This window comes from Papaver somniferum, chromosome 1 (genome assembly GCF_003573695.1).
Source record: "Papaver somniferum cultivar HN1 chromosome 1, ASM357369v1, whole genome shotgun sequence".
Classification (NCBI taxonomy): Eukaryota; Viridiplantae; Streptophyta; class Magnoliopsida; order Ranunculales; family Papaveraceae; genus Papaver; species Papaver somniferum.
In genome coordinates, this window is record NC_039358.1 from 103789215 (window position 1) to 103809918 (window position 20704).

The 20704-nt window shown below is 37.9% G+C and overlaps 1 protein-coding gene and 1 pseudogene across 1 annotated transcript; both read right to left on the bottom strand.

Moving 5' to 3' along the window:
- Positions 1 to 11015: 11015 nt before the first annotated feature.
- LOC113331683 (AT-hook motif nuclear-localized protein 16-like) lies at positions 11016 to 11852 on the bottom strand. Its single transcript, XM_026578346.1, has one exon. The coding sequence runs from the start codon at positions 11793 to 11795 to the stop codon at positions 11016 to 11018; it is 780 nt and encodes a 259-aa protein (XP_026434131.1). The 5' UTR covers positions 11796 to 11852.
- Positions 11853 to 12352: 500 nt separating this feature from the next.
- Positions 12353 to 20248, bottom strand: LOC113348373 (annotated as a pseudogene).
- Positions 20249 to 20704: the final 456 nt, after the last annotated feature.

Below are 20704 nucleotides of genomic sequence, written 5' to 3' on the forward strand. Positions count from 1 at the left end.
TTGATTTGGTGGATACCGTTGGGATTGAATGGAATAAATTGAAGTTCTGTGTGTGTGGTTCAATGTCATGTCAATCGAAGAAGGAGAAGATATTGTTAATGTGGATTAAGAGGAATCTGATGCTGCTACTCATTGCAGTGTGACATGAACTGAAGTGTAGAGATTTGCATGTGGTGATTTCAGTTGAGGTTAATGGTTTGGTTACAGCTGCAGTTGAGTGCCAGATGGTTTGTTGGTGGTATATGAATTGCGAGAAAGGTGTCGTTGTTGTTGGAAATGAGTTGAGCTGCTGGTGATGGATGTTGTGGTGGTCATGTGTTGAGTTGCAATGAATCTGAGAAAAGAGCATTTGGGTTGTTGTGCTCCAAGGATTGGTGGTGCTGATGTTGCCAAGGGTGAACTCAGAGAAGGTTTAGGTGATGCCTGAGGTTGCAGTTGATCTAGGAGATGCAGGGATTTGAGTTTGGCAGCAAGGGGATAGTGTTGGTTGGCCTGGAGAGGAGCAGAAAAGTAGAATTGGAGCAGTAAGGTGTTGTGTTTGGTACACAAGAAGGTGGTTGACATTTTTGGTGCTGTGATTTGCTCAAAAGAAGATGGGTTTGCAGTGCTCTTGAGGTGTTGATGCTTCTGGCAGTCGATTGAGCTGGTGGATTTGAAGATATGGTGGTGGAAGTCCTGGTGGTTATCAAGTTACTCAAGGGAGGTGAATTTGTGACAGTGCGTTAAGATGTCTGGAGTTGCAGTGCAGGTGTATGCTGAGCTTAATTAGAACCTGAAAACAAGATGGAAGAAGTGAAGTGCAAGCAGTTGGAGTTGCTGCTACAGAAGGTTGTGTATGAACTGTTGCAAGTGGCTGGAGCTAAGTAGATGCATTACAGAGAAGGATGGAGTTGTTATAAAGTATTGGTTGTGGCAGTGATGGTTGAAACTGTTACAAGAGGAGTTGTGATTGCAATCTGGTGGTGCTCAAGTGGATTGATAGTGGCTCGAGGTGAAGCTGAGTGCTTGGTGTGGTGTTGGCTGCCCTGGTGGTACAAGAAGAAGCTGTCTGAGCTACGGCTGAAGTTGAGGGTGCATATACAGTTGGAGTTAACTAGCACTGATGAATGGATTTGTGAATGCTTGTACTGCCTGGGAATGTGATGAAATTGCAGTGCAGCTGAGAATTACAATATCAACAGGTGGAATAAGAGATGAAGCTACAAAATGGCAGTGGTAGATGCAAGATAGAAGAAATGTTGAGCAGTATGGGTTCAAGAAGCTACTGCAATGAAAAGAAGGGATTAGTGGTGTTGTTGTGAATGAGGTGGCTTGAGCTAATAATAGAAAAGTCTTTCTCTATCCGAGCCCACGTAAGCAATCCACATGGCATATCCGAGCCACGTGTACAGTTTTCATGTTGATTTAACTGAGTTAAATCAATGATATAACATTAAATCAGTGATACAAAGGACTTTTAGGTCTTTTTAGTTACACCTAACGGTGCTAACTTTCCATCCATCACTTTTGGTCAAAACTTGCCTAGTCTAGCAATAAATAAATAAAAGTGGCCTAGATTTGAAAAGCACCAAAAAAACAGGCCTATTTTTGTAAAAATCCCAACTATATAAAGGAGAACTCTAACAACTGGGAAAACTAATCCCCATACCTCTTGTGTGTTACTAGTTGCATAAACTAGAGTCGATTCTCCTTTAACCTTAGGTTTCTATCGAGGCCCTGTAGGTTAACGACTTCAAAGACTTCATTGGGATTATGAAGCCAGACCCAACTATTTTCTTTGTAGTTGCGTGTTTTGATCTTGCGGTTTCCTCGTTAACAAAACTTCTGGTGTCTGTGTTATTTCTTTTCCGCGTTATATTTTGTTATACAATTGAAATATCACAGGTTATGTGTTAAGTTCAATCAATTAGAATATCCGACCTTGGGTTGTTGATTTAAATTGATTGACACTTGGACATTGGTCTTTGGTACCGTTCAAGTTACTCCTCTTATATTCAATCGGGCTCGCAGATTTCTATTTGCTGATTGCGGATTGAATTAAGAGTTAGAGATATTAAACTCTTTGATATACTTTACTCTAGATTGAGTCTGTCTGTCTAGTTGCTTCTCTAGAAAGTATATTGGAGTAAGTCCTCTCAGATTGCCAAACGAATTATTGGGTGTGGTTGTTAGATCCCCGCATTTTCAATTGGTATCAGAGCAGGCAAACACATTAAAGACCTCATAAGTCTGTGTTTGTAGCGATCTGATATGGACAAAAGTGTTATCTCTATAAACGTACCACCATTCCTCGATGGCTCAAATTACTTATGGTGGAAAATTGCTATGCTTGCCTTTCTTCAAGCACGTGATTTTCAATCATGGGTTTATGTAGTTAATGGCTATGATGCTCCCATTGTGGCAGTAGGGAATGCGACCGTTCCTAAGGATATTGGTGCATTTGACGCTGCTGAGATACTTGCTGCAAATCAAAACTCCGACAGTTTGAATGCCATCATACATGCCATTACCTCAGATCTTCAGCACCATGTGACTAGGTGCACTCGGTCTAAAGATGCTTGGGATATCTTAGAAACCGTATTTGAAGGGAATACCAGTGAAAAGGAAGCTAGGCTTCAAAACCTTAATTCTGATAGGGAAAACCTTTGTATGGAAGATGAAGATTCATTTGACGAGTTTTATCACAAAGTGTCTGAAATTGTTAATGCATCTTTTGCATTGGGTAAGACTATTCCTGAAAAAGGACATTGTTATGAAAATTCTCAGATCGCTGCCATTTAGATACGATTCTAAGAATCATGCCATCGTTGAAGGAAATAACCTTGATGCTCTCTCCAGAAATACGCTGGTTGGAAAGATAAATATCTTTGATCATGAGCATACATCCAAAATCGGAAAGGATGTTGCCTTCAAAGCACAAAAGAACACTAAATTACTAGACAATAGTAAAAGTGTTTATGTCTCTGAGGATGATTTTTCTGAGGCTGATTCATCAGATGAAGATCTTGACAATTCAGTCTCTTTGGTCACAAGACAGTTTAGAGATCTCCTATTGAAGAAAAGTAAACGGTTCTCCAAAGACAAGCCCAGATCATCAGGTAAACCTCACAACCACATTCCTCCTAAAAACAGGGATGCTGACGAGGCTGATGACGAGGATATGCCACCGTGCTTTAAGTATAAAGGTTTTGGTCATTTTTCAAATGAGTGTCCAAACCGTAGAAAATACACTGGGAAAAAAGGTCTCGCTGCAACTCTTGATGAAATGTCTGATCACTATGATTCCAATGAAGACGAAAAATCAAGTGTTGCACTTCTTTGTGAAGATATTGATTTTTATAATTGTAGCAATACATACATCAATCTTGATATTCTTCCGGAAGAAGACTCAACCAATCTGGAAGAAAAAATTAACCTTTCTGTTGGAAACTCTCTGTCTGATTTTTCAGGTTCCACTTTGTGTCTAGCAGCTTGCACATCTCGGGCGTCTGAATCATCTTATCCATTGACATGCTCTTATTGTTCACTCAAAGGTCATGAACTTTCAAAGTGTTTCAAATATAAACACAAGATGAGATATGTCAATAAACTTCAATGAAGAGCAAATCGCCTAACAAACAAGCTTAAACTTGTTCAAAAAACCGCTGAGGTATGTAAGATTTTTCCTCTTCAAAGAAGTTAGTTTCCAAAGAGAAAACAAGACCACTAGAAAAGATAAGATGGTCTAAACATTTTGATAGACATGGTTCTATGAATTCCTTTCAAAAAGGTTATGGTGGAAAAATTGTTGTTCACCGCAGCACAACTTAATTGTGTTGTTTTGGCGCATCTTGTCTCATGTGCCTGATTAAGAGAGACAAGATTGTGCACACCTCGGGCTTTAAATAAAAAAAATGTTTTTGTTTTCTTGGATTTGCCGTGCTTTTTGTAAAATTGGAATTCTTTCATATTGGAAGGGACTTTCCTGTTTAATCAATAAAAGAGGGTTATTCTCGACAATTCTACTCTCTTTAGGGTTGTGATTGTGCGTGCGTGAACCTGTGTGGTTAAAGGTTCCCTAACCCTACATTCATTTTCTTTCTCTGAAACTATTTTCATCTTAAGACTGCCTGTTGAGTTTAAATTGTGATTTCCTCTCACAAACCCATACACGTATGGATACTCCAAGCATCATGTGTTCTGATGGAAAAGATGTTAGTATGACTGTTAAGCCATCAATCATGAAGGAAAAAGAGAAATCTCCGTTACCTCCAACTTTGAAAAGAAAAAGAAGGAATGTGAGGAAGCCAAGAGTTGTTCCTTCAAATTCTCAGAAGTTTTCTGGTGTTCTTGAAGAGTTGAAGGAAACAAGGAAAGAGATTCAGCAAATAAAGGCTTTTGTTATGAGAACTCTCGAAATTCAGAAGGCCCTGATTTGACATCATTAGCCTAGAAGGTTTGTTGGAATTGACTCATTTCTTCACGAACCATATGTACCTATGGTTGTTGACGACAAGGAGTTCGGGGACGATAAAGAATTCTTCAGAGGTCTCAATGTCTGGTAAATCTTCTTATGAGAATTTATTTCTTGTGTTTTTAGAAGAATAACTAGGGTGTGGAATAGCCATTATTGTGAGTACACATAGCTATGTCCAACGTTTTCATCTTCAATGTTTTTAGATTTATTAATTTAAATTCTAAGTTTTTTGGAAGATGATGTTTGGAATTTTAATATTTATGATTTTGTATATTGCAAATTGTTATGGGATATGTTGTTTACGTCCGTGAACCTGTGACTGTCCCATACTTGTTCAAAAGTTATCTCTATTTTGTCCGTATGAAAGTATTGATAAAAGATAGAATGAACTTTTGACAATACAAAAGTTAAAACCTTTTATGTCATTATGCAAATTTTGATGGAAGAAAGGATGAACTTTTGTTTACAAGGATTAAGTCTATTATATGTCATTGTGCAAATAGTGATGAAAAATAGAATGAATCCTTGTTTATTCTGTAGTATTGGTCTTCTCCGATCCACATTTTTGTGCATATACTGTGTGGCTCCGTATGTTCTCTTATGTTGAGCATGGCCAGTTGAAGTGATCACTTTCTTATGGTTGATTTAGTTGTGTATTCCAATTGAACTAACCATGGGTTCTCTTGTGGTTATTTCAATTGAATTTTTTTTTGATACAAATTCATGTTTTCATGTGATTTGGTTATATCCAAAGAAATTCTTCTTTTCTTGTAAAAGCAAGGTCACCTTTGTTGTTCTTTCGAGAATGAAATATTATGGGGGAGAGTTCTTAATTGAACATGTGCTTAATTTCCAAATCTTTGTGGGGAGTGCGGCTGTGGAATATTATAGGGGTTATCTTGTATCTTTATAAACTCCTTAATGAATGCATTTAGCTTCGGCCTTATGATTGCATCTAAATAATTTGGTATGTTATTCTCTTTTGGTCATGAAGTATTTCTATGAAAATTTCATGAGGATCCCACTAGTTTTCGTACCTTTGCCAATTTATGTTGACAAAAAGAGGGAGAATTAATGTGTAGTTTCATACTACAAATACGTATGGTTTACAGATCATTATGTAAGGGGGAGTGGTTTTCATGTCGAGATGAAGTATTGACTAAGGGGGAGTGATACATATCACCATAGTATTGTTGTCAAAGTTGTGATACAATTGAACTTTGACGTTGTGTAATAATACTATGACACTGTATAACAATGATTGAGAGCATTTGTTTTCTTATTATTATCACTACGGATCTTCAACAACTATGATACTAAGTTGAACACGTTTAGAATCATGGAGTACTTGGAAGTCATGAAGATTTCGAGTCGTGTTGAAGATGCCAAGGAGACCAAGCATTTGGATGAGAAGGTACAAATTTTTATTTATTTTGTAATCCATATGTATTGATAGTTTTGTCACTAAAATTGACAAAGGGGGAGATTGTTAGAGCACTGCTCGGTCGAACTCGCATGCGTTGCTATATCAAGCATGTTTGTCAATGTTAGTGATCAAAACTATAAGTCTTGATTTCTATCCTATTTATAGATGTTTCGGACTAGGACATAGATTGTGTAGTTGAGCTTAAACTTCACGACGTTCATCATTTGAAGACGAATAACTACTAAGGGGAGCTTGTGGAACTTCATCGACAAAAGGTATGTGGAGACTTAAACTCATCTATCACTTGGAAAGTCTATTTCTACTTTATCTCCTATATTGAGACATAAGTCGTATTACGATATAGTTTTCTATGTACACATTTGAGATTTCGAGCTGAGTTTATCTCGCTTACATATTTCTCGAAATATGTGTTGGCAAGATTTCGCTTCGACCAAGTTCATCATATATCAAGTGAAAATTTCCGAGTAACATCTTACATGGTTTGTGTGATACAATCATTTGGTGTTGACTTGGAATGTTTCGTTATGATTATTTCAATAACTTGAAAATTGCTTTGATGCTAATAGTGTGTGAAAACGGCTATTGTCATCCTTTAAGAAAGTTTTAATGACTGAAATAAGAGTTTAGAACACTTAACCATTATTGGATATGTCATGTTGTGCACTCTTGTACATATGTAATACATGTCCGGGAACCATAGTATGCGCACCCGTTTGCTACCGGTTGGTTTGAGAAGTCCGGGAACCTAAATATGTGTACCCGTTTGCGTACTGACGTACAGGTTCATGTCCGAGAATTTCTTCTGGGATTGAAAGTTCGCGCACCCGTTTGCGTACTGGCGAAACCCAATCTTAGTCCGGGTATTTCAAGTATGCGTACCCGTTTGCATACTTGAAGGTTAAAGTTCTAAAATCGGTTATGAACATGAACATAAACATTTATATAATAAAGAATGCAATCTTTGCAAACCGTGGCTATAATGTTCATGATTGATTCGAGTGAATCAAACCGATTTTGCTTCAATTGTGTTCTTGGATAATTCTATGAGAATATAGCAATTGAACAACTCTTTAACTAGTTTCATTTGAGTCATTTGAACTTTATGGTTAAGATGAATAAGGTTGATATGAGAGTAATCATTTGGCTAACCTCGTTAACTATTTTTGAACCAACATGGTGTACACGTTTGGGTACGGTTACATAAACCTAAAAGAGGGTACATTTCATTTGTGTGTAACAAGCTAAGTTCAAACTAACGGTTGAAATATATTAGCTTGGTTGAATCAGGTTTTTCATATAACGGTGAATATTGAATGCTTTGTTACCAAGGTAACTTGGATTGCAAACCCTGATTTGAAAACTATATAAAGGAGAACTCTAGCAACTGGGAAACCTAATCTCGACAACTCCTGTGTATTACTAGTTGCATAAACTAGAGTCGATTCTCCTTTAACCTTAGGTTTCTTTCAAGACCCTGTAGGTTAACGACTTCAAAGACTTCATTGGGATTTTGAAGCCATACCCAACTATTTTCTTTGTAGTTGCGTGTTCTGATCTTGCCTGATTCTGTCGTATTGAACTCAGTTGAAATAATTGACTCGAGATTAATTTCTCCGATAGGCAAGATAAAAGTAATTACAAACATCTTCGTTTCATCGTTTGTGATTCCACAATATCTTGTTTCGCTAGTCGATTAAGATTATTGTGAGGTGATTGATAATACTAGGCTGTTCTTCGGGAATATAAGTCCGGTTTATCAATTGGTTCCTGTTCACCTTGATTTATCAAAAGACGAAACAAAAACTCTTGGGTATTTCTGTGAGAGACAGATTTATTCAATCCTATAGACTTTTTTGTGTGAGACAGATTTGTTTACCAAGTCTTCGACTTTGGGTCGTAGAAACTCTTGGTTGTAGGTGAGACCAACTAAGGGAATCAAGTGCGGAGTATCCTGCTGGGATCAGAGACGTAAGGAACGCAATTGTACCTTGAATCAGTGTGAGATTGATTAGGGTTCAACTACAGTCCAGTCCGAAGTTAATTGGTAGTAGGCTAGAGTTTGTAGCGGATTAATACAGTGTGGTGTTCAATCTGGACTAGGTCCAGGGGTTTTTCTGCATTTGCGGTTTCCTCGTTAACAAAACTTCTGGTGTCTGTGTTATTTCTTTTCCGCATTATATTTTGTTATATAATTGAAATACCACAAGTTGTGTGTTAAGTTCAATCAATTAGAATATCCGACTTTGGGTTGTTGATTTAAATTGATTGACACTTGAACATTGGTCTTTGGTACCGTTCAAGTTACTCCTCTTACATTCAATCGGGCTCGCAGATTTCTATTTGCTGATTGCGGATTGAATTAAGAGTTAAAGATATTAAACTCTTTGATATACCTTACTCTAGATTGAATCTGACTGTCTAGTTGATTCTCTAAAAAGTATGTTGGAGTAAGTCCTCTCAGATTGCCAAACAAATTGTTGGGTGTGGTTGTTAGACCCCCGCATTTTCACATGTAATAAGTTCGCCTTGTAATTACACAGAAGAATATAGACTATAGTCCAGGGTTTTGGAACCATGTATAATGATAGTTCTTTGCAAATATTCCTTATGAACTTATAAGTATAATCGTGTTCATTAACACTCGAGACTTAAACCATGATTCACAAACACAAAGTGATTTACTGCTCAAAGTTTTCTTAGAAGTGTTTACGAGAGTCATAGCAATGCCAAATATATTTGTGAAAATAGTTTATGATCATCTGCTTAGTTCGTATTAGGTAGGTATGTGCATGGGTAGGCAGATCTATAGACCAGTTCGTCAACTCGAGCTTTTAGGGTACGCGTATTGGGTATGTGTACCCTTAGCCATTCACGAACTCATGCCCTTGGTGTACGCGTACTGTGTCTGCGTACTTCCCTTAGTTCACGAAATCATAATCTTAGGGTACTGGGAATGCGTACACCTTGTTCTGGAACTCAGATGTCTAGGGTACGCGTACTGGGTATACGTACATACCCTGTTTCTAGAATCTCAGTAGTTCTGAAAACTCTCTTTACACAATTTGAAACATTCTCAATTGCCAAAAATAATATCATTGTTTGGGCAATTTCCAAATGATCAACTTGAAACAAAAATAGCTCTTGAAGAATAAAATTTTCCTGACTAAGATTGTTAAGGATCTATGAACATTTGTTGCTTGAATAATATTTCAAGAGGTTCATCAAAACAAGCTTGACTTAAAATTTCTTCTTGGAAATATGAAATCTACTAAAATCATACGACATACTCTCATAAAGATATAATGGTAAATAGGATGGTTCAGTCTTTACATACCTCTTTGTCGATGAAGTTCTCCAAATGTCTTTGTTTGATCTTCAATCTTCAATCTTTGATGGTTATTCAGTGATGTCTGATACTTAACAATCATATTCTGATCATATTCCGAGACTTGACTTTAGTAGACTAGAAATCAAGATATAGTTTTGTGCATCTAACATTGACAACAAGCTTGAGATATCAAAACTTGCGAGTTCGACCGAACAGTGCTTTACCAAACTCGGCATTTTTGCATACTTAGGAATAGCCAACGAAAAAGCAAAATATAATGGGCCACCAATATAATTTTTAAAGATGACACTATGTCAATCAAGCAAAATAAAATTCAAGAAAACACTTTCGTTCAAATCAACTATGAAGATCTTCAAGAAAATACCTTACCTTCTTCATCTCCTTCAAATAAGGACCAAATTACTCAAATCCCCATCAAGCTCACTTTCAAACAAATTAGCCTTCGCCGCAGCTGAACTCTTTGCACTACCTCGAATTTAGATAACATCAAGATACATTGCAAGACATTAGTTTGATATTATAATATCTATTCAGTTATTCGTCAAATCTGACAAATAAAAAATGTAAACTTCCAAAGCGAAGACATGACCTATATGCAGAAGAAACTTAAACATTATCTAGTTAACAAGTTTGATTCTTTCAGCATCCAATATTGTTAAAAAAAATCATGTTAAATTAAAGGATGAATAGAGAATCAGTGACGGAGACAGACTTTTTTCTGAAGTGAGGGTGAATTCACATAGTAAAAGTTTGGTCATACTCACGGTTAAGCGACTGAAGACCGCATGACTTTTTTTATTTGGGGGGGATTTTAATTTTTAATTGATGTTGTTTCTGAAGATCAGGTTATTAAATATTTTAGTTAAACTAGAGATAGTAATTTGTGTTCCCCATAAAGCATGTACTTTATAAGAAAAACCTGACCCACCTTAGTCAAATTTCATAATTAAGCACGGTCGATGGAGTCGGATGGACCCCACTTGTCCCCTTTTTCCTTTGTCCCTGTAGAGAATGGTGAATATCTGATTTCGAGGATATTTCGACTATTTTATACAATGATTCGACCTTTTCCAAATAATTAGCGGATAAAACAGGTCAATAAATTATGTTATCAGAATTAAATGAAGCCTAATAACACGAATTCACGATGTTCAAACCCCTGCCTCCATAGTTTTGATCATTTTTAAAGAAAAACAATTACCACTATCACAAGATGCGTGTTCATGACCACCGGATACCTCCAATCGGCACCAATTGTGGCTTTTGGGTCACGAACACTTATGTTCTATTCAACGTAATTTTAATTCGAGTCCACCTATGTGCACCCCAACTTTATATAAGTCCGGCCATTCTTAAAAGATAGGTCCGGCCATTCTGGGTCCATCAAGCACATGTCATTTGAAAGTACGTAGGAAGAACTCGAGCTGCTATAGTTCTAATCGATCAGATGGGGATATGATCAAGTTTGGTAAACTGTCGGTAAGCAAGAAGTTATTCGAGTAAAGCGAAATCTGAGAACGGAGATTCCATAATGAAAACTAGGCAATTGAGCTTATGCCGTTAAATTTGTAAACGAAAATTGAATCAGAATTCAGTTTCTCCTATAATTTAAATAACCACATTGTGAGTAATCTGTGCATCATGTTCATCGTAACTGGAACAACCAAAAGTATTTATAATCCAAGAATCCTCGGTTTACGACGAACCCATGACTCGACTAAGGACCATCTGCAGTGGAGAAGAAATTCCTAAATTCCGAAGCTTTATGTCTTTGTTAGTTGATGTCCAGGTGCCCATGAGTAAACCTCTGGAGACAAACTACCATTCGTTAACAAGTTCGGAGGAACACCATACATATTTGAAACGTCAACGTGATGAAAAGGCCGGCGTGTATTTTGGAAATGCTGGTTATGCGCAGCTGCAGCAGAAACTTCTTCATCATCCAGAGGAAGTCGGTCAAAAGTTGCATTCATAAAAGAAGCAGCCATGATCACAACAGGGCCTGAAGCAATTAGGGCACCAACTACAGCCCCACCTACGACCTGTCCTTGAGCTCCAACTAGATAAATTGTAAGCCCTGTCATTCCAGCTGGAGCAGGTGGGGGTAAGAAGGACCCGAGCAACGATAGAATCTCAAACCGTCCATGTAGAGTCACTATTGCACCTGAGGTCGAGGGTTGTCGAAGAGTAACGTTCATCACACATCCAGTCCCGCTGAGTATGCAAACTCCTCTTTGTCGTCTCCTAGCAAAGTTAGCAATGCTTTCACTGACATCACAGCCTGAACTGACCTCCATTGCATGGGCGCGGAGGGCATTGGCACTGTCGCGCGTGATGATAATCGGTGGCTTTGGTTTGTTCTTTGAACCAGCAGGTCGACCACGAGGCCTTCTCGCCGATTCTCCCTGTGAAGCAATAGTTACTGATGGCATTTTTGGAGAAATAATTAATCCTCTTGATTCAAGAGAAGATTTCTGACTGCAGAATGTGTTATCTGTATGTGATGTTGGTTCTGTAATTGTTGTTAGATCTCCACTTGCCATTCATGCAAATGACGCAATGAGTTTATATGGAAAAAACATTTGGAAGCAGAGTATAAGTAGGGGGGCTTATGAAAATTAAATTATGAAATGAGTCTGGAAAGAATGATTGGGAATTAGGAGATGGTTAAGTAAAACAAACCCCAACATAATCAATTGTAAAATATTCAGACCAGACTGCCTAATTTCCAACAGACTTCGTTTCATGTCATTTGTCTTTCCCAACAGATACTAAAAACCTTTATTAATTAAAGGTAAATTGTGAATGAAACTTTGTTTTTTAAAAAATCATTCAATTACCCGTCATCAGAACAACTACGGACATTTACTTTTAAAGCAGTACAAAATTCGGTGAAAACCAATTTGTAAGTTTGGAAGTTATTTCCCTTGCTGTCCACGGTTGTTGAACCAAATGCACCAAATGCACTTGCAGAGATATTATTGTAGGTTACTCTGAATATTGTAGGTCTCCCTCCTTGAAACACAAGTTTGGGTCTGCTCGACCAAGCATGGTTTCTACAGCACCAGTGACCAGGAATTACAAAATGCCGAGACGAAACTGAAAGAACAAACTATGGTTAGATATCTTTAATAAGATCACCATTAGAGGAACATGTTTGTTCAAAGGGAATAAAAACCTTCCTTCACTATTGGAAAAGAAGAACCCAAGAGGGAGGAAGAAGAAAACTAAACACCAACTCAGACTAGTGAACGTGGTCCTACACGTACTCCTATGTTAAGAGAAGAAACCCTGACATATAAAAACAAAATACAACCTCAAGCCACAGGGCAGTAGCCAATTCAGGTTCTCTTTTAAAGTATGTACAGTTGATCAGATTCAGACGAACGCGCAAACTTGAGTATAATTGATCTAACCGTGTAAATTAAAGCATTGATCTGATTGGCCACCTTTTAAACTCACAACAAGCACCCTTTAAGACCACAAAGGGAGAGGAAAATCAGTAGCTGTGCTGCCATATCTGGTGTGATTGCTTAGATTGTTGACCCTGGGAACCATCATTTTGGGTCTGTTGCTGCTGGTGCTCCTGTGAGACCCCTGTCTGAGAAGGGTAGAAATTGGGGTGCCCAAGATTTCCATAATGCTGCTGCTGTTGTTGCTGCTGCTGACCCTGTCGAAATCCACTCTGATGCTGATGCTGACCCTGAACCTGGCCTTGACCCTGACCCTGACCCTGACCCTGACCCTGGCCCTGGAAGCTATAATATGTGCTAGCAGGAATTGCCGATACTGTTCTTGAACCAGTAGGCCCATGCACCCACACACCTGAGTTGTCGTTCTGCAACATCAAATCCAAACATGCATGATTACAATCAATAAACTTAAACAAACAATTTTGCGCAAAATGCAAAACACTTCTTGCTATGTACCTGTTGGAGTGGAAGAAATGACTGTTGTCTTTGTAATGGGAGTTTATAACATCATCATAGCCAGTAGTTGAGCTTGCAGGGGTTGTGGATGGATTCAGTGAAAAATTTCCGGGAAGGTTAGCAGAACCCGCAAACCCTCCGTGGCCAGAAGGAATAGCAGCTGCTGGAGGAAAGCTGCTCGAAGGAACACCGTTTTTGAATTGTGGAAGTGTATACTTCATCCCTGCACCATGTACAGCAGCCGGGGATTGATGATGGAATGCGTTGTTACCACCGTAAGTTTGCTGGAAGGCCGAGGGCATATAATAGCTTGTCGGATGCAAGAAAGGATAGCCGACCATGTTAGCAAAAGGTCCCAAAGGAAGTGTTGGCTGAGAGTAAGAGTGAACAGTTAGATGTTGAGGAAGTGTAGGTCCTGTGGAAATGCTGCTACCAGGTAGATTCTGCTGCGCTAGATGAGGAGTAGAAAATACACCCGGCTTCAAAGTCTACATGTGTGAAGAAAAGACTAATTAAATAAGGTAAACCATAAAACAGGAAAAACAAAACCCATATCAAGTTATCAGGCTTTTCGAGAAAAGAAGCATAGTTGTCAACACTACTAGACATGGCATGTACACATCCGCAGCTTCAAAATGTATTAGCAGGTATGAAATTCAGAAATGCTAGGCTTACCGTGGGCTGTGCCTCGCAGGTTATACACAGCCCTCGGTCAGTCCATCAGGGCTGTATGGAATTACTCTGAATTTGAAACTTAAAATCAAACTCATCAGCAGTTCAAGTTTGAGCCCTATGACACATATTAATGGCATTGGAGGGTGCCCTGAATTTGGACCTTAAGAGTCAAGATCATCATCAGTTTATAACTTCAAACATGCAAGAGACAGTGTGTGTCATCAAGCAAGCGACAACATATAGATGACAAAGGGTACTGAAAACTTTGACCTTTTAATCAAATTCATCAGCAGCTCTTTCAGAGCCGTATGACACATATTTATATTGTCAAGCAAGCGCCAAGATATCGGCAGCAACAGGTAGGTATAATACATATAAAGTTCAGAGAAACAAAAACCTCTGGCATTGAAATGGTTGGACCACTTATGGAAGAAACTGAGTTGCTGTACTTTGTGGGCATCGACTGTGTTGCATGGAAGGGTGAGTACGGAACATCAGACTCCCGTGCACCTTGACCCGTTGAAGCCAATAAAGAATTTGAATATGCATGCTGCATAACATGTGTGCAAAGTAGGATGAGTGAAGTGTACTTAAATCCTATAGGTAAGATTTGCATAAAGTAGTAAATAAAATGAGTGCTAACTTCCGAATAGAATTTAGTCTCTAATTTCAGACTCGCATCACTACCAAATTACATGCATCCACTATGTTGATACTTAAATAGAACTCTCTGAATTTGTAATGCCATCCTGACGATTTAAAATGAATGATCTTATTCTACATTCCAATACATATTTAGGGTGCTTAGCCTTGAAACCCCATGTGTTTTCGAGCTATATATGAATACTTTTACGTGCTTGACATATAAAGTATGTCAGGACACTGTTAAGAGGAATCTATTATTCTAAATTAGAGGTATAACATGATCAACAGCAACTACTCGCCTTGTGCCACATTTCGTAACCTCGGCTGACTATTTATTTAATGACCTCAAACTGTCTTAAGGACGGCTGAGAAGACACACATAATCACCACTATAAGGCTAAGAATGCAGATCTTAAATGAAATTAAATCAAATATCGAAAGATAGACTGATAAGAGCAAAAGCTCGCCTTTTGTGCTTCACTAAAGAGTTTTTAATGGCCACAAATGTAAGGGATTATTACCATAACACTTGAAAAGGGGGAAGATTCTGCATCTGAGGGTTTGCAAGATTCTGCATCTGAGGACTTGCAAGATTCTGCATCTGATTTGCATGTGCATAAGAGAACGAACTATTGGGCTCCATGTTTTCAAAGCCATAGCCAGGCACAGAAGTGGCGAAGGTGTAGTTATGTCCATGTGTAGCTTCAGTCGCATCTTGTTTCATGGCCTCTGGTTGTGTGATGAAGGTAACTCATAATTTCCAGGGACAGCACTTTAGAAGCTACATTCCCATCTGAGTTGGATCTGAACTGCTCTTCCCCATAATATTCAGGATTTCTGCCAAGAAAACCCGCATAAGAAGGTAAGAAACATCTTTATACAGATGTCGGTTTATTCTTTCTTATTCAAAAAGGACATAAGACACCATCCTTGGGAGATGAATTTTCTATTGATTTCCAACAAGCTCAGATTAGCTTGTACGAGTTAGGATTTTCAAAGGAGAAGATCCAGCTTGCAAATCAGCCCTACAATCCTCTTAACATGCACTGACAACCATGAGTTTTCCAAAGGTGAGGCTTAATATCCTTGATCTTTTGCATCTATCCCTCTTTCTGGTCTCTAACACTAATGCAAGTGTAAACTAGTGCTTTTCTTAATAATATATTAATATGTTCCAATTGATTAACTAGGAAACGAAAAACAGAAAGAAGTATAGGGCATGAAAGTTGTACCTCGCCTCTGAATGTGCAACTGATGAAACATCTGCTTCTGCAGAAGCATCTTCCAGAGAATTTCATGGGACTTAGATGCAAATTGTCCAGGATATGAAGCACCAATACCTGATCCAAAACTACCAAAGCTCAAGTGCAAGCAGTCCGCAGTAGGAACTTGCAGGTGATCTGGAATCTTTACTGAAGGATTGTCATCCACAGACTGCCCCAACTGTTCCTCCTTCCATAGATTTAATTGTTGCAAGTTAGCAGCAGCTGATGACACTGCTACATGAACATCCTCAACCGAAGAACCTAAGTAATTTGGCTTGGACATTTGCGAGTTGTCATCACTTTCTGAAATAGTGCCAAGATTCAGGAAAATCAATGGAAAAGCAGATACTGACTATATAGATTTTTGAGGTACTTAATTATTAGGAAAATCGCATTTAATCAAGACAAAAAAACATGAGCATACTTTCCTATGAACTCGTGAACAATGAGTTTTCATTTTGCAAAATCACATCTAATCAAGACAAAAAAATACGAGCGCACATCCCATGAAGTTGCTAACAATGGATAAACTGTAGTTACTGTACTCTTTTCACAACAGAAGCCATGCTTCATGCCATCTGGGCATACATGACATGGCAGTTGCTACTGAACTTGCAAACAGTGGATAGATTGTTTGAACTTCTGTAAAAAGGACCAATTCTGGTCGGGAGGCATCAAGAGATTACTTAGCACCAGGCTTTAAATATTTAACATATAAATACACCTTAGGTCTCACCAGCTCCATACTAAACACAGAAGCAACAATCGATGACCTTGTCATAAACTTGTAAAGCAATGATAACAAACCTCGGTTGCATATTGAGAGACTCAGACTCTTGTGCCTTTTCCACACATGCTCATTCCGTAAATTCAGGCTTTCTAAGTACATAGTCAACTAACAGAATTATGACTACAACCTAAACAATATATAGGTAGAATATGAATATTGCATGAGAAAACCATATCTGCTAATGATTGCTTGACCTTCTATATTTTTTACTATAATCCTGAGAGTGGAAACAGTAACCACACCATGTAACTACCTTCTAACCAATAACCAAGTCGCAACAATAACCTTCTTGCATGAAAAACTTCCTTCACTGGATGCATGTGTTTGCCACTCTGTTTACTAAGCTGTGGGAATACACAATCTCACATGAAACTTTTTCATTAATGCTGGCCAACTAACAAGCTATAAGAAGCTTTCACGGTTATCAAAGTTTTCACGATTCACAACAAAATATGAGCTTAAAACAAGAATATACCAAGAGGTTTATCAAGAAACAATAATACAGCAATATAAATAATGATTACACCATCAAATGCTTAAAGCTCGTAACCAGTTGGGAAAATGTGAAGTTACCTTCCTGATGGTCAAAAGCATGCCTGTGAGATTGGTAGGTGTGCGTGTTATCAAACGCATCACTATCAAGTTGAGATACACCTCCTGCACTATCATCCTCTATATGTCTACTGGATGAAGGATCGGACTCCGTATTAAGGTTTTCAACATTGACATCTCCCTTTGCTATTCGGAAATCATCTGACTGAGAACTTAGATGCAAATCGGCTCTCTCAGCATGTAAGTTGGGTACCAGAGATGGGTCATTGTAAACCTCATGGTCGACAGGTTGTTCTAAGATAGGTAACCCACTAGGAACTGACTGTTCAGACGAGGGCCAATTGTCGTGAGTTGCGTGTTGGCTTGCAACGTTGCTTGGCTCGTCCCATTCCGATGGAAAAGGATCCTTACCACTGTAATATGATGTGTTCGGAGCAACTGCGCTAGGTTTGGAGTAAGAAGTCTCAGTAGCCACAGTTGGTCTAGTTGAGGCTTTAGGTCTGCCCATCTTCACTATGTCAGCCATCGAGACATGACCTGGAACACCTGCCCAAGCAGATTGATATGCTGGAGTTGGTTGTGATGAAGAAGAAACGGTATCACCAGAAAATATAGGTGGTGCTTTACTTTCAACGTTAACAGCATCGCTGCATACAAACAAACAGACAATTGGTAACTGCCAGCTAGCTGAAACAACCTCAAAGATCTAGAACGGATGAAACTGATAAAAACATCGAAAAATACACGAGTTCTTAAACAAATTACTTGTTCAGGATCAACAGATTTCAATCATCTAAAAAGTCAGATAAGAGGAATTGTGTGGAGTACCTAAGCCACAATTTAAACTGTCTAGCGAATTTACATTCCGACAAATAGAAGTGTTGCCTACCTGTTCTCTCTTATAAAATAAAGTATCTATATGTCATTACATTTTACATGAGGATCTATAATCATGAAGATCAACCCACGAGTTCACATTTAGATATATTAAGGAAATATATCACCATGATCTTAAACAAACCGAGCACAAGGCACACCTCGGCGTAAGCTGTACAGAACACGCAAAGATCATCCAGTTCAATAATATATGGATGCTTCTTGAAACAAACCCAATATAAGGTATATACCAAGTGTTAGGTCAACAAAAACTAACCTGTACGTAGAGTGTCGGCTTACATTACTGCCTGGCATTCCCGATGAAGAAGTTGAAGAACCATGATAAGCGTTAGTACCATTTTCTTTTCTATATGCTGGTTTACCACGCAAAGCACCTGAGTCTATCAAATAACCAATGAGACTAGAGTAAACATGTAATTGTCAAAAACACATCAGCTTCCCCAACAAAATATACAAGAAATGAAACAATCAGATGAGCATACCAGTGGAGCTGAACTGAGATGATACACTACGTCCAGCATTACGGTCTAGAGTGCCCCTACTTCCTCGATTTGATGTGTTACCAATTCGAGAGCGGGAGTCGGGATCCTTGGTCTGACACATTGAAACGAAGAATGAAATACTATCAACAAGAGCATCTTAACTAACATTCAAAGTGCATGATGATGTTTGGGTGAAAATAGATGGGACATTTATCATCTTCTAAACTAAACTCTTATGGCCTCGGAGCACTTCATCAAAACAATGGAGAAGGCATTGAACATACCAAGTTAGCAAAAAATTGCGACAAATACAGTAAACAGAAATGACTCTTAATTAATAAAAGGGTTAACAATGAAACAAGACCAAGACACCGGTTGAAAGGACTGTTATCTACCAACTACTGTACAAAATACACCACCTTTTTACATGCACTTACCTCTTTTTTCTTTTCTTTTTTGCTCTTCACCTCATGAAAAGTATCTGCACAGAAGGAAAGCACCAGATTAGAGAAGCCATGATAATTAACATCATTTGAGGTCTTCAAGCATCTGCAGATCTGTTTACCCAAGATGTACAGATAAAATGCTGCCGTACTAAGGGGTTATTTCTACAGTGAGTATACAATAAATTCAACATGTGCACAGCAGAATCAAGTTATACCATAGAGATAATCAGAAATTCATATTACTTTGTAAAGCAGATGGACAAATTCCTGCAACTACGCAACCTTTTAACGTAATAGAAACGTGACAGATTTCATGTTGACAATGAAGTCATGTTACCAGTTCACGTCATTTCATTACTGACTAGCTGTTACAACGAGACATTATACAAACAAGAAACAAGAAATATATAGTTCCAAAAAAAAAAAGAGAGTTTGCCTGACGGGAAAAAAAAAACACACAAAGAAGATAGGTAATCTTGAAGGTGCATACTCCCACCAATACAGACAACCAAGAATCGGCAAAAGCAAGATACACGCAAGCTGGAAAAGCTGGTGTTCAGGGTTATAATTTAGAGGATAAGAAGGCTGGAAAAATTAGGGATTTCTTTAGAAATCAACTATATACCAAACATCTAATGTCAAATTCACTCAACCTTGAACACCAGTACTGAAAAAGATTATTAATTTATTTTAATCTTAATTTTAATTCTATCTACTAATGGCTACTCATAACATCAAAACCATGAACACTCAGAATAAACGTGTATCAACAAATTTAAAATAACAAGATTGTTGAGAAAATTAAAAAATCTAAACTTTGTGATTGTTGTGAAAATGACAAGATTTTTAATATTAACATCAAAATGTAAAAATTGAAAAGAAAAAAAACCCAAGAAAAGATTCAATTCAGAAAATGGAGAGACGGATGAACCTTGAGAGAGTAGCCTATGAACGGTATCATTAGGGTCCATGTTGCATTCTTTAAGCATAGCATAGATCTCATGTTCAGGACAGTTTACAATCTCTTTCAAACTCTGTACCATCTTTTTTGATGTTGCTGGTATCGATGATACTCCTCCTCCTCCTCCATTCTTTAAGCTGCTACTATTACCACCTCCACTACTCATTATTATTGCTTCTTATTATTATTATTACTTCTTCTTCTTCTTCAGTTATTGCTCAAAACCCTAATATTTCTTTCTACAGTAAACACTCTTCGAGATCGAAAAACTCAAAACCTTTTTTCTTTCTCTTCCCTTGTTTCTTTATAGCCCTTCTCCAAGATATCTCTCTCTCTCTCTTTTACAGTTTTTTATTTTTTTTCCTTTTTTTTATAAATTGATTTTCAGTTCTCTGAGTAATAATCCCATGATTGATTCTATCCATCTAAGGTCTATAATCAAATACACGTAGCAGTATTTGACACCGTACGATGTTCCTAAAAGAGGTTTATTTTGAGATTAATGGTGTGAGATTTTGAGGTGCAAGGTAATGTCTGGCCCTTAGCAGCACTAGATATAGGTATTTTTATCACTGCTCCTCATGACTTTTGAGCACACCACTACACCGGTATGATATTTATTTTTGTAGTTATCCTTCCAATCATTTTACATTTCTAGTATGATATTTGTGCATTTATCTTTTCCATCATTTTACATTTCTAAAAGGTGTAGGATCCATTGACATGGGTAAAACCAACACTACCTATCATTGATGTTTTGACGTTTTTTTTCTTATGAAATCCAAGCAGGGATGAATTTGGACCTAATTT